We start from the raw sequence: 13,185 nt of genomic DNA, 5'->3' as shown, positions 1-13,185 counted from the left end.
ATAGCGCCCCAGAAGCGCTGAGGCGCTGGCCACCTTTAAGCTAGAAGAGGCCGAGCCGCAAACTCTCCTCCCCCAAGAGTCTTGCGTCTTACTGTCCTTATCTGGGGGCACAGTTGAAGACCCAGCTACTGCATGCGTATTTCTGGCAGCATCGGTGATGACAGAATCCGGTGGAGGATCTGATCTTAGAAACAGAGGATCTTCCGGAGCCGGACGGTACTTTTTTAGAATCCGCGCCGGCGCAGATTTGGTGGTCGCTGGCGTGAGAAAAATATCCATTACTGGTTGTAGCAAACCAGGGACTAACGGCAACAGCGGGCGTGACACTGCTCGTTCATGAAGAGTTTCAAAGATTATGGAGGAGGTGATCTCCTGAACCGGCATTGGGATATTTAATTTTGTAGCTCCTCTACACAACACTTCCTGAAAAGTAGAGATATCATCCACAGGAGATACCCTAGAGGGTGGTGTCTCCGAGAGTGTCGGCGAATAATCCCTTCTGGATGATCTAGATGACGGGGAGGAGGAAGGGGTCCTACGGCGCCTTCTCTCCGATCTGGTCCACTCTCTCATGTGGGAGGAGGATCTGGATCGCCTCATTGGTGTTCGAGAGTGACGTCGAGATTCTCTTCCCCGAGAACGTGATCTGACCGGTCTCGCTGGGAAGTCCACGTCTCTTAACCTTGTTAGTGAGGCCTTAACTGCGTAAGACATAGCCGAGTCCTGAGGCATCTCTCTTGGGGGACTTTGAGGTACAGCATTTCCCTCTTCCAGCGGACTATTTTCTCTTGCAGGCACTGGAGATTGATGCACAATTTCCGGTGACTCGGATCTCGAACTCGAGCCCTCTGATCCTGAAGGCGAGATAGAAATAAGACGTGGTGAATCATGTTCAGAAGTTGTATATACCAGTCTATGAGGGGATTTGCACCTTGAGACTGGCCGGATCGTAAGGCGAACATGCGACACCTCCTGAGAACCCTCTGCAGAGGGCCGCCTCGACGGTGATAGGCCTATCACCGGAGACCTGGGACTTGACTCCGAGGATCAGTGGAGATTTTTCTTGCCTCGACGTCGAGAACCTCGTCGTCGACAGAGGGCTTGGTCTGAACGGAGGTCTAGACCCCGACGGGGAATCTCGCCTCGACGTTATGGACTTCTCCAAAGCCTTGGAGACCTGTGAGGACGGAGGCACCTGCCTCGAGGTCGACTCCGACGGAGGCTCCTGCCTCGACGTCGGTCTTGACGGAGACGCCTGCCTCGACGTCGAATGCTCCGACGACGAATGCCTTGACGTCTTAAGTCTCTTCGCCGACGATCGATCTTTTCTCGACAGCGATCTTGGTCTTGACGGCGATCTTGGTCTCGACGTCGACGTAGACTTCGGAGTCGAACGCCTACGAACCTCTTGTGACGTCGACTGATCTCTCGCAGTCCTCGGCGTCGAATGATGTCCTTCCTTCGACGTCGAACGATGTCTGTTTCGACGTCGAGCGATCCTCTCTTGACGTCGAAAGATGCCTTTTAGACGTCGACCTGTGACGCCGATCCCTCGACGCCGATCTCTTAAACGTCGAAGTCGTCGACGACGAACGCATCTGCTTCGTCGCTGTATCTAAAGTCGACGACGATTTTCTTTTTGCAGCTTGACTACCCCTGGACTCCTCACCTCTCAGCGACGATCCCGCCGCTGGAGTCTTCGACGCCGAGCCCGACGCCGATGGGGAGCAAACAGGGACCAGCTGCCTCGACGTCGACCGTTCTGATAAGCCGTAGAGTCTAATCCTCTCTCTCTCCTTTAAAGTCCTTTTGGAAAGGTCTTTACAATGATGACATGTTGCTGGAGAGTGAGAATCCGGCAGGCAGACAATACACACCTCATGTGTGTCTGAAGAGGCCTTCTTTTTTCCACAAGATGGACATGGAATAAATAAAGAAGGCATATTTCTGACAAAAATTGTAGAAAATCAGTCAGAAAAATACAGGATACTAACTTCCTCCCGGATATTAATAAGAGGAAGTCCAAAAAATTACTATATTGCAAATAATTCTTGACTAAAAAGTCAAAAAAGAGAGCTGAATTCCAGGGTCCTGACTGAAGGAGCCTGAAAGAACAACTGACCTAACTGTCACCCCTGAGGCATGATGGGATGTGGAAGCCAGGGCTGCCTTAAAGGCACGGTGCCAGTTTTTACCTATACAGGGCTTTTCAGTCTCTATGGTATTGTATTGCAATGCAGCCTGCAGGCTAGCAATGTGTTGTAGATCTGTGTTTCCCACAGTTTTCTCTTTTTTGCTTTCTCATGAGTGTTTACCTCATTAAAAAAAAAAGATTTAGGTGTTTTATTATACCTATATGTATTATTGGATGTGTATTTATACATTGCCTAGCCTTTCTTTTATAGGGGCTGCATTTACTTGGGAAAAAATGATATATGTTTATACATATACAGAGCTGTATATATGTATGTTTTTTACATATATGATTTTTATTATTTCCGGGGTCCCCGCACATGGGCGGGAATATTCAGTGCTTATGACTATTGATGTGGATCCCCTGGAGAGAAAATGCCATGATGGATGCTCGTGGCCATCTTTGAATGAGATAGTTGAAATACAAACTTATTTCATGGAGACTGCCCATACGCACTTGTAGGCTGCCATTTAAGATGGGCGCCTGCTGATAGCGTGGCAGACAAAATGGGGGGGGGGGGGGATTAAGGTTGGAGCAGGACAGGGAAGTGAGAGACAAGCAGGGAGGGGCAGGGAGCAACAAAGGAGCTGATGGAGGGAACATTTAAAGAACAAGAGGGACGGGGCGGAAGCAAGGGCAAGCTGGGGAGGTGTGGAAAACATAAGAATAAGCTGGGGGGCAATCAGAAGAAATCAAAAAGCATGTGGAGGCTACACATGGAGGCAGCTAGAAAACATGCGCTCAGGGAGAGAGCCTAAAAGAAAACAAGTAGCTCCCTGAATGCAAGCAAGGTCAGCAGCGGAAAGCAGTGGATATGAACAAGTTAGTAACCTGGGGCCCAAGTGCTGGAGCGGAGAAACAAGAATAGGAAGATAAACCACTGATTCAGGAGGACTGAAGCAAGAAGCAACAAAGCAATCTATTCATGAACCAACTAAAGGCCCACACAAAGTCCAATAAGCATATTGTTAATAGGTCTGGTTAACAGACCGCTAAAGCTGGCAGTGAGTAGCAGATCTATAAACGGAAATGTACAATCTACTCAAGATCTAGCACAGATGACCAGGAGAGTACATGATTAAAGCATCCCAGAACCCCCAATACTGTGCACAAATACATGCAATCTACCTGAAAACACTTCAGAGATGCAGCATAATTCTGAAATGTAAACCCTAACCTTAAAATACTGCTGAAAATAAAACATTGTACAATTTTTGCTGAAACGGATACAACTAGATACACCGCATCTCTGCATGCAGCTGTCATTATGTCCAAACTCACTAAATCTCTATTTCACATCAGAAAACGTCTCTTTATGTTTGCTAAACTGGAGTCCCTTTTCCTTTTTAGTATCTGGTTCAGCGTTTTGTCATCCTCAACGGCGTGGAGGCCAGCCCTGCCAAGTACAACGCATCAGGCGTTAGACTAGCGCATTTCAGTGTTGTGATCCGCTGCAAATTGTGTCCCAGCCTGAGGCGGACCCCTCAATCAATACCCCATGCTGACACAGTGGCTGTCCTAAAGTTGCGTGTGTCACGTGTTACAAACTGGGCCGGACTGCTTGGCTTTGGGGTAATTTTTACAGGCGGCCACAACTTGGCACTTCTGGCCACCACGGCCCTAGATTACACTGCATATTTGTGGGGCAGGCAATGACACCACCACTACCCTCCTGGTAAATCAAGACACCTTTGATAGCGGCACCACCGGATTGGGACTGTAATACCAGCCACTTGCAGGTTGAGAGCAGCGTGTTGATTTTCCCCGTACCACTGAGCATACAAGACTTCCCAATACTTGTACTCAATAGCACCACGAGACCCAGTTGGCTGCAAGGGCAGAAACTGTGGCTTTTAACTAAGCAGGGAAATCGGACCCCTCTACCTGGGCAGGCTAAGCATTGATACTACTGCACTCATACCAGGGGCCCGCTGCCAAAGTGGTAGAATAGTTGACCGTCATAAGAAAATGACACTCAGTCGTTGAAATGTCACTCAATCTGAAACCTTGGCAGCTATGGGAGGCAGTCCCAAATATTGCACTTGTATTATGCTTCCAGCTGCAGGTTTCCAAGTCTGCAGTTTACTATACACTTTGGAAATGCAGTTTTACTGAACCTTGCTGAATGTTTTACAGGAACGCATTTATAAAACAAGCATTGGCATAGCCAATAGGTCTCGCCTTTGGGACCTTATAAGTGTTTAGCCATGCAATAGTTGCATAACTAAATACTTATAAGGTCCCAAAAGCGAGACCTATTGGCTATGCCAAGCGGCCGTGAGGCCGCGAAAGTGAATGTAATCGCGCTAAAGCGCGGCGTGCGTGCCCGCGCACATGCACTGTAGCTCTAGGCTGGCCTGGTAGCACTTTTTGGAGCCCTCTCAATAAGTCTCGCCAGACCAGCGCATGCGCTGGGTCAGGCGAGACCTAAAAAGACCAGTAAGGCGAGCCCCCTTAATGAGCATTTTATGTCCTCTTTCAGAACCTAAGAATCGGGAAGAAATCCATTTTCTCGGCTCTCAATTCCATTCTGAGACAAATCACGAGCAATCTTAACTCTTCTGTACCAGAAAAACATGATCAACCGTTAACAGGCAAACGGCTCAGTGAGTTTCCCTCGTGACCGAATTATGCGGTAGTCTGCAGGGTATGCGTTTGTATCTTAGTACGATGAAAACAGCCTCTCAGTTCATGATGGGAAATAGAGGGATACTGACTAAATTGGGTAATATTAAAAATTGTCACTTTCTTAAAACGGAGATGTAGTAAAAATAAACTTGTCGTGGAAGACCGGGATTTCTTGTCTCGTGGGCTTCAAGTATTCCATAATCAAGAAGCAATGCCTAAGCATTTATTTAACTCTTATTAAATATTTAAATTTGGTAGGAAGCTACAAATTGCATAACTGCAACATAAAACTACCGTAGTAATTTCAGTTCGAGGACCTTTGACTTACTAGTGATAACTCAGTGTGTTAATTCATCTGCTACCGAAGTAGCAGTGAGGCATACTTCAGAGGCTTGAATCACAGATGCATAAATTGACACCAGTTTGGCTAACACGCCCATCTAGCCATCTGGCAAACGTCCAGGACAGGCACTCTGTGTTCCAATGCAGTAGTAGCAGCAGCAGCAGCTTTGACCCTGGTGGAATGAGCCCACAAGCCTTTTGGTTTGCTTCTTTACCAGTAAATTGCACATCTTTATGCAGAGTATAACCCATAAGAGATTGTCTTTGCACTGCCGTGGCCTTCTTTGCTTTGGAAACCCTACAAAGCGCTGATCACCCACTCAATATTCTTTGGTGTCATTGATATAAAAGGTTACTGCCCTCTTAGGGTCCAGATGATGGAGTCTCTCTTCCTCCTTAGGAGTACGAGGCGGTGAGCCAGAAAAGCAAGGTCAACTGACGCTGAATGATGGCAATAAAGACCTGCCGAATGACAGGCCGACTTGAAAATAGTTCTGCCTAAGTGACCAAAAGGTATCCATAAGGGCCTCATTTAACAGGGGCTCTGTAGGAGCCGGATTTGGTTGAAGTACCTCAGTGAACACATTAGTCTTTACTTCTTTTAGTGAAAAATTGCAAATCTAGACTTTCCGCCATCCATCACTTAACTGTGACAGGGGCACTTTCCTCCATAGCTGGGCAGAGGGTGGGTGCTATGGGCGGGGGGGATCTGAACACATAGCCAACATCTAGAGAAATATCCAGGCCACCAGCATCCTGAAGTCCCTCACAGTTATCTTAATCATCCTGGGAAACTTAGTCGTCCCCCTCGTTGTTGTCATTGTCCGAGTCCGTACAAAAATATAGTGTAAAGAAGTTTGGGCCCTATGGGTTCAGGGGGCACAGACTGTGCTGAAGGCGGATCTGCCAGCGAAATTGACTGGAGGCCCTGTGGATCTTGAAGGTCCAGAGGCATGACAGAGGGAGTCGGTAACGTGCTAAAAATGCACAGCACATCCTCTAAATGCTGCAATGTTGCAGACGTTCCTGGAATTCAGGCTGCAGCGAGACCATACTCTGAATCTGTTTGATGGAGCGCAGGAGTGAGACTGGGAGGCACGCTGACACCCTTGCACCCTCTCTGGAATCTGGGGGGGAGGGAGTGGCTGATAACTGCTTTGATAACTCTTTCTTGGACTTACCTGAAGTTTTCAGCTGCAAATAACATCTGCTGTGAGACCTTTCGCAGCATTCAGTCTTTGGTTTGGAGATGTAAAGTTTGACCTAATTGTCCAGTATGGCCTTCGGGTTCATCTGGGCTCTGGTGTTGTGCTCCGACCCGAGGACCATAAGCAGACTTTGTGAGGGTTTGCCACAGAGATCTGTTTTGCATCAGTCCCTACAAAGTTTAAATGTGGTAATCTGATTGGAGGGGTGAAAGTTCCTCACACACTGGTTAATGTTTCATAAAATAGTGGTTTGAAAGATCAAGGAGAAGCATTGAATCCGCATCTGGAGGCACAGAAAGAGAAGATCTAATGTCTGCACGTATAGGTGGAGCTTAAATGCGCCTCGCTCGTCACTTCTTGAGTGGAATGATGTTAGCAACAAGCCACATTATGCCACCTACTGGTGCGCAGGAGAACTGCTTTAAAGTTTTCCAGATCCAGTCCGACACCTGAGGAGTCAATCTGTGGTTAGAAGTATCCATCAGAAAACACGTTTTTGTTGATTCCCATTTAAACTAGACTAAGCACACGCACTCCCACACTGACACGGTCTTAACTTCTAACATTTATGTGAGTGACTTGCAGGTGAATGCTATGGACAAGTACTACTTGCTTGGCAGTTCGTCGTGTACTCATCACATACTGAGGCATCACATAACTTTTCACTGCTATTGCTCAATGAAACACATTTTTCCAGGAGTAAACGAAAAACAGGTAATGATATTTTTGTAATCAAGTCTCACTTTCCTTTGTGAATAAGATTCTGGGTGCCAAGGAATGGAAATCAAATGTTCAACCCGCCAAAATGCCCCTCTAAGGATCTCAGTATGCAAAGCTATTAAAACGGGAAGAAAAAGTGCAAAGGGCTAGACTTGGCTGTCACTTACCAGCTGTGATGTTTACTGGCAAACCTTGGCCATGAAAGATGGAGCTATTACAGCCATGAAAGAGGTTTAGGAAGGAGCAAATTATTATATAACAGTTGTGAAACTACTGCCATAAGCGAATATAGATAAACATCATAAGTCTAAAATGACAATACTGCACCATAACCTCTACTTCAGGTTAGCTCAGTGAAGCTTCCACTGATTCAGCAACACCAGAGACGGCGTCCTAATTAGCCATCAACTGGTAGTAGCTCATTCCCAGGTCCCCTGCCTTCAAAATCTTGAAAAACCAAGGCTAGGGAAACTTTAATATACTTCATTAGAGAAAAGCAAGCATTGCACAAACCTAGCTCACCTATCGACTTTACTATGGACTTTCTTTAAATTTACATCCTTTTTATTGTTACAATTGGTTTGTTTTCCTAGATTTAAGGGGGGTGGCTACTACTGCAGTTTGCCAGCTTGCTGCAAAAGGGCAGAAGTGGTAGGGATGGCACAAGGCCCACTAAGACTGGTTTACCCCATCCGGTAGCAGACCCTTTCTGCATAAACTAGCCTGGCTCCTTCAGTGATCTCCAACACATTGCCACTTAAGGAGGCTATGTTGACGCAGCATGTAAGATTAGAGGTGCCTGTTCTATCTCTGAGAGAAGGGGCTGGATTCTGGTGTCGCTAGTAGGGTTTACTGGTGCCCCTTATGTTCAGAGGCATGTCCAGATACAAACCATGTGATGGGACCTCTATGGCTTATATGGGCACTCACACGAAGAACCCACTACAATGTGCATGGCTTTTGAATGATTCATCTGCCTGTGTGGCCTCCGAGTGCACCTCGTCCCATTCCTTGAGATAACCATGCTACTTCTGCAGCCCCTTCACACAAATTGTTCTGCTTTCTTGTATCTAGCTGCTAATAAATAAATAAATAAATAAAAACCACAACCTTCATTAAAACCAACATTTATCTTGCGCACATTGACCCTCATCATTTCTAAAATGTCCTGAAAGAACACATCCCAAATGGAAATTTAATCTGCAGTCCAACAACATGAAATACATCACACTGGACACAACTTTGGAATTCGCTACGGTACTAATGGAAATTCGGAAACAAAACAAAAAGCTTTACACAAATTCTATTTTAGAGTAGCCTACCTTTGGCTGCTGTTAGCATGGTTGATGCCAACTCACACTGCTGAGACTCAATATGACTTAAAGTGAACCAACGGGGATACCGGTTTGGAACCACCGATGCAATATTATGCGGTCTGGACATATCTACTATTGAGGCTGTAGTTTCCAAAACAAGTAACCTGTTGGAAAAGGAAAAAAAATTAAATTCTGAATATTGCATTCTTGAGAATTATCTAGTAAGAGGTAGTTCATGTAAAAAAATATATATATATATATATATATATATATATATTTTTTTTTTTTGAGTTAATAGAATTAGAGAGACACCTTGTAAAATCTACAGTTTAATTCATAAGGTCAACATAATTATACCAAAGCAAGCATAATACGTAGATGACCCATATAAACTTTCACGCAGCAGGAACCTGAAATTTGGAATGGAAGAATAAGATGACCCATTTACGTTGTTAAAAATAGTCACTATGCATGGAAGCACTAGCATATTTCCTCCTGGTCACAGGCCACAAGAAACTAGCCCATTGCTTCCAGTGAGCCTTAAGAACCCCACGCACGACTGCAGAGTAATCAGAATGCATACAACGCCTAACAGACAGGCATCACAGAAGTTGAAGAAATTTGGTCTAGGGGCAATACACTGCTTACTGTGGAGCTATAAGGCAGAATCAAGGCTTCAATAGAGTAAAAAAATAAAATTTTAAAAAAAGATAAAAAAGGGAGTGGGGAACTCTATTCTTTCCAAATCATAAGTTTAAACATTGAAAGATTCTATCATTTCCCAATCACAAAGTACTGGAGATCAGTCTGTAGTCAAAAAGGAAACCCATACAAGAATAAGCTACTTACATTTGGTAACGCTCTTTTTGGTGAATACTCTAACAGATTACTCACCATTAGACTATCCCTAGGCACCAGACTGGATTGGCAAAATGTAACCGCTTTTCTCTTCCGTTCCTGTAGATGGTGTTGTGCGGCTCCGTGCCAACTTTGTTCCATTCCCAAAGTGTCAAACGGAGCCACATATAAGCCCCACCTCTGCATGCTGACTTAAGCTTTTCTTCACTCGGTCTTCATCCACAGGTGCAATACCAGGAAGTAATCAACAATACCAAATAAAATAGAGACCATGTCACAGAAAGGGGGTGGGAGGTCGATAAGGATTCTGCGATTAGAGTATCCATCTGAAACCGCGTTACCAAAGGCAAGCAAATTGTTTTCTGATGGCTACTTCTAACCACAGACTCACCACCTTTAGAACTGCTGCCAAAGCAGTCCATCCCAAGATGGTGGGGGTCTGTGAAATGCCTCAGATGAAAAGGTCTTGCAGGACCAAACAAGTGCAATGTCCTTCCTGTCGGACCTGCCTGTCAAGGGAGTAGTGCTTTGTGAATGGACTACCAAGTCACCACCTGCCAGATGTCAAGTACAGGCACTCCACGTGCCAGTGCAGTGGTAGCAGCCTTGTCTCAAGTGGAATGGGCCCTCAACCGATCTGTAAGCTGCTTCTTGGACAGCCTATAGCAGATCTTGACGAAGAGGACTATCCATCTTGACAAAGTAGGTTTTCGCACTGCCTTGCCCTAAGAACCTCACAAAGAGCTGATAGTCCACTCCATGGTCTTTGTTGAGATCACTATAGGATCTAGCTAATGGAGACTAGGAGAATAATGGTTTGTCCAACATGGAAAACTATAATCACTTTAGGCAAGAAAGCCACTCTGGTCCTCAATACCACGTTTTCTGGAAAGAAGGTGGTTGCACAGATAGAGCTTGGAGTTTACTCATGCGAATAGCTAAGGTCATGGCAACCAGAATGGTTGCACATAAGGAAAGTGAGAGCCAGATGAAGGTCCCACTGTGGCATCACAAAGGGTTTTGGGCCAAATAAGTTATGTTCATTTACTGAGCACACAATCACCAGTAGTTACTTGGCGCTGTGGGGTGCATGGATAACAAGTCAAGAAAACAATTTAGAGACTGGAATAGGCTTGTTAGAAAAAAAGCGTAGTCCTTACCTCTTTTCGAAAAGTAACAGTTTATGACCACAAGGAAAAAGGGAGACTGTTCAAGATGATGGGAGCCATAAAAGAAACTGCAGCCAACCATGCCCACTTTCTAATATCTGGGGACACAGGCGAAGAGGGACTCTCCTGCACCAGACAGTACTTGCTTAATATTTTTTTATTACGAATTGAGGTCCCTCAACTACTAAAGTTGTGAAAGTAGGACAACAAACCTTGAATTGACTTCTTTTATCCACGTGCAGCCAAAGGAGTACTCTCTAAGCAAAGAAGTGGTGTGTGAATACCCTGGTGCCTTATAGATTATCTAGTGACTTCATTCTGAACCGCTTGTAATCTGTAGATCATCTTTTTGTGGAGGCCCGTGTATAAGGAATTTGCATAGTTTAGATACAATTAGAGCTAAAACAGTTTTTAAACCTTCACCTGAGAGAAACAGGGGGGCCGATTAGGATGGCGGGCGGACTTGCCACCCTAGCGGTGCTGGGACCGGCCGTCAGTGGTGCAGCAGTCCCACACCTGCAATTAGGATGCCACCATGGCATCCTCCATTCACAGCATTGTTGCGGGCAGTGCTCACAGCACCGCCTGCCACAATGCTGGGAATGCACTGTGTGCATTGTCATGCACAAGGTGATAGGCACTGCGCGGTTCCTGCCACCTTGTCCATGACAATGTAGGGGGGTAGCACCCCTCACCCCCCAATACCCTGGGGGCCCGCAACGGGCCCCCGAAGTTACAATCCACATGCCTTTCCGGGGCCTTCCTAATATGGATGGCGGTGTCTAGCAGACACCGCCACCATATCGGGCCCCTTTTCCGCCCGGTCACCTGTGTGACCGGCGGAAAATCTTTCCGTCCGCCAGGGTCCCCCCGCCATACTAATATGGTGGGGGGGAAAGGGTGGCGGGCGGGGTGTGTTGTAGGGTGGATCGCCACCGCCATGCGGGCGGTGGCGATCCGCCCTACATCCTAATCGACCCCATAGTATTTTTAAAAATTCTCAATAGGAGTATGCAGGATGAAATTACTGCACCAAATTATGGTTCGAGTGTCAGGTAGCCATCAACTATATCTCCATGGCTTTTTCCCCAATGCTTGGGAGTGGGAGCCAGGCCCAACTTAGGCCACTGGAAATGGATCCATAGACACTCACGATTTAAAATGACTATTTTTCTTGTCTGCATTACATTTTAGCTGGTTACTGGCCGTCCACTGGCAGATATATCGCATAGTAATTTAAACATTTCCCTGAGAGGCAATAGAGCCCCCTAGCCAAAAAAGAATCTGGGCGTCATCAGCATAATTACATAAAACACAATCTTGATTCCGAATTTCCTTAAGGAGCCTCACAAAGATTAAAGAGGTGGGGGGGGGGGGAGAGAACATCTGAGGCACCCCACCATTAACCTGAACTGCAGTGGCTTTGAATGAGGCAAGATTAACTGCTTGAGTACGACTGTCTAGAAAAGATTTGACCTATTCACGAGCAGAGCCTTTATATTTTAGAAGCTTCCACATGATCAACCAGAATTGCATGGTCAATCATGGCAAAAGTCGCAGATGGGTCCAGCAGAACCAAGGCTACTGTTTGTCAGATGTCACCTGCCCCACAAATCAAGTACGGACAGCATAACAGACTGCATACAGTGGGCTGGTTCAAAAAACCCGCCTGAAGGGTACAGAGAAAGCTGGTTTCCTGCAGGTGGCAGCATAATTCATTGGCGACAAGCACTTCCATAACTTTAGAAGGAAGCAGTAGTAGAGAAATGAGGCGGTCATTTTTTGAAGGTCCGGTTTCTTCTTTTTTTGCAGCTAAATGACAATAGCCTCTTTAAAAGAATTGAGCACCGTCACTTGAGGGAGGGATACATTTAAGAGGGATTGTAAAGGACTATTTCAGATCACAAAAAGTGTTAGAGTGTGGAGAGGACAAGGATGTAGGGGAGAGCCAAATTTGACCTTAGATATAAAAAAAAAAATGTAAGCAGTCTTTATCAGCAGCGAGTGGGGGGAACCTATACATGGTAGCGGGGTTCTTATCAGGGGAAGGCAGTAGCATCAGACTCAGAAGGAATGTTGGAAATCTAGTCCATAATTTCATCTATAAAATAGCATTTCAGCAGATCACAAAACTCCTGAGTAGGTATGACCAACTAAACTATTTTGTCAGAGGCTGAGACTTCATTTACAGTTTTAAAAATATCTTAATTAGTAGATACCATGATTTTGATGAAAAGGGAGACTTTGGTTTGGCTTGATACAAATTTATAGTCGGTCATTCCGTTCTTAAATATCATCCTGGAATCCACACTACAGTCTTTTCTTAAATGTTCCAATTAACAATTAACGCAACTTAAACTCAGTATCCCTTAGTGTCTGGGAAAACCAGGGGCCATATCTAGTCCGTGTCTTTGCTTTGTTCTTTACTAGTGGGGAATGTTGTTCTCTAGCTGCGCTTAGCACTGGCTATAGTTATCAGTGGCTATGCTGACTTAATGATTCACATAAGGATAAAAATGAAGCAATGTGTTACTTTACTAGGTGCAAAGCCCGACAACTCAAGTACTACTTTTAGTGTGACACTGCTCTAGAGCCTGCAAATTACATTTAATCATAATGGTCAGACCAGATGCACAAAATTAGTTAAAAAATGTTAAACGTATGGAGGTTGAATGTCCACAATAGGTCTAATAAGTTACCATTAACATGAGTAGGGTCGGAAATATGCAAATAAAAATCTAAGCTAGTCT

The 13,185-nt window shown here is 45.4% G+C and overlaps 1 protein-coding gene across 2 annotated transcripts in view; it reads right to left on the bottom strand.

The window, feature by feature from the left end:
- ZSWIM6 (zinc finger SWIM-type containing 6) overlaps positions 1-13,185 on the bottom strand; it is a 528,445-nt gene that overhangs the window by 18,534 nt on the left and 496,726 nt on the right. For both annotated transcript variants that reach the window (XM_085631506.1, XM_085631504.1), the window contains exon 11: positions 8,415-8,572. In XM_085631506.1, coding sequence (XP_085487632.1) covers positions 8,415-8,572 — 158 coding nt within the window. The remainder of the gene's footprint in view (positions 1-8,414; positions 8,573-13,185) is intronic.

The sequence above is a fragment of the Triturus cristatus genome, chromosome 2_1 (genome assembly GCF_964204655.1).
Source record: "Triturus cristatus chromosome 2_1, aTriCri1.1, whole genome shotgun sequence".
NCBI lineage: Eukaryota > Metazoa > Chordata > Amphibia > Caudata > Salamandridae > Triturus > Triturus cristatus.
Note: the sequence above shows the minus strand (reverse complement) of the source record. Positions and strands in the feature narration are given on the sequence as shown.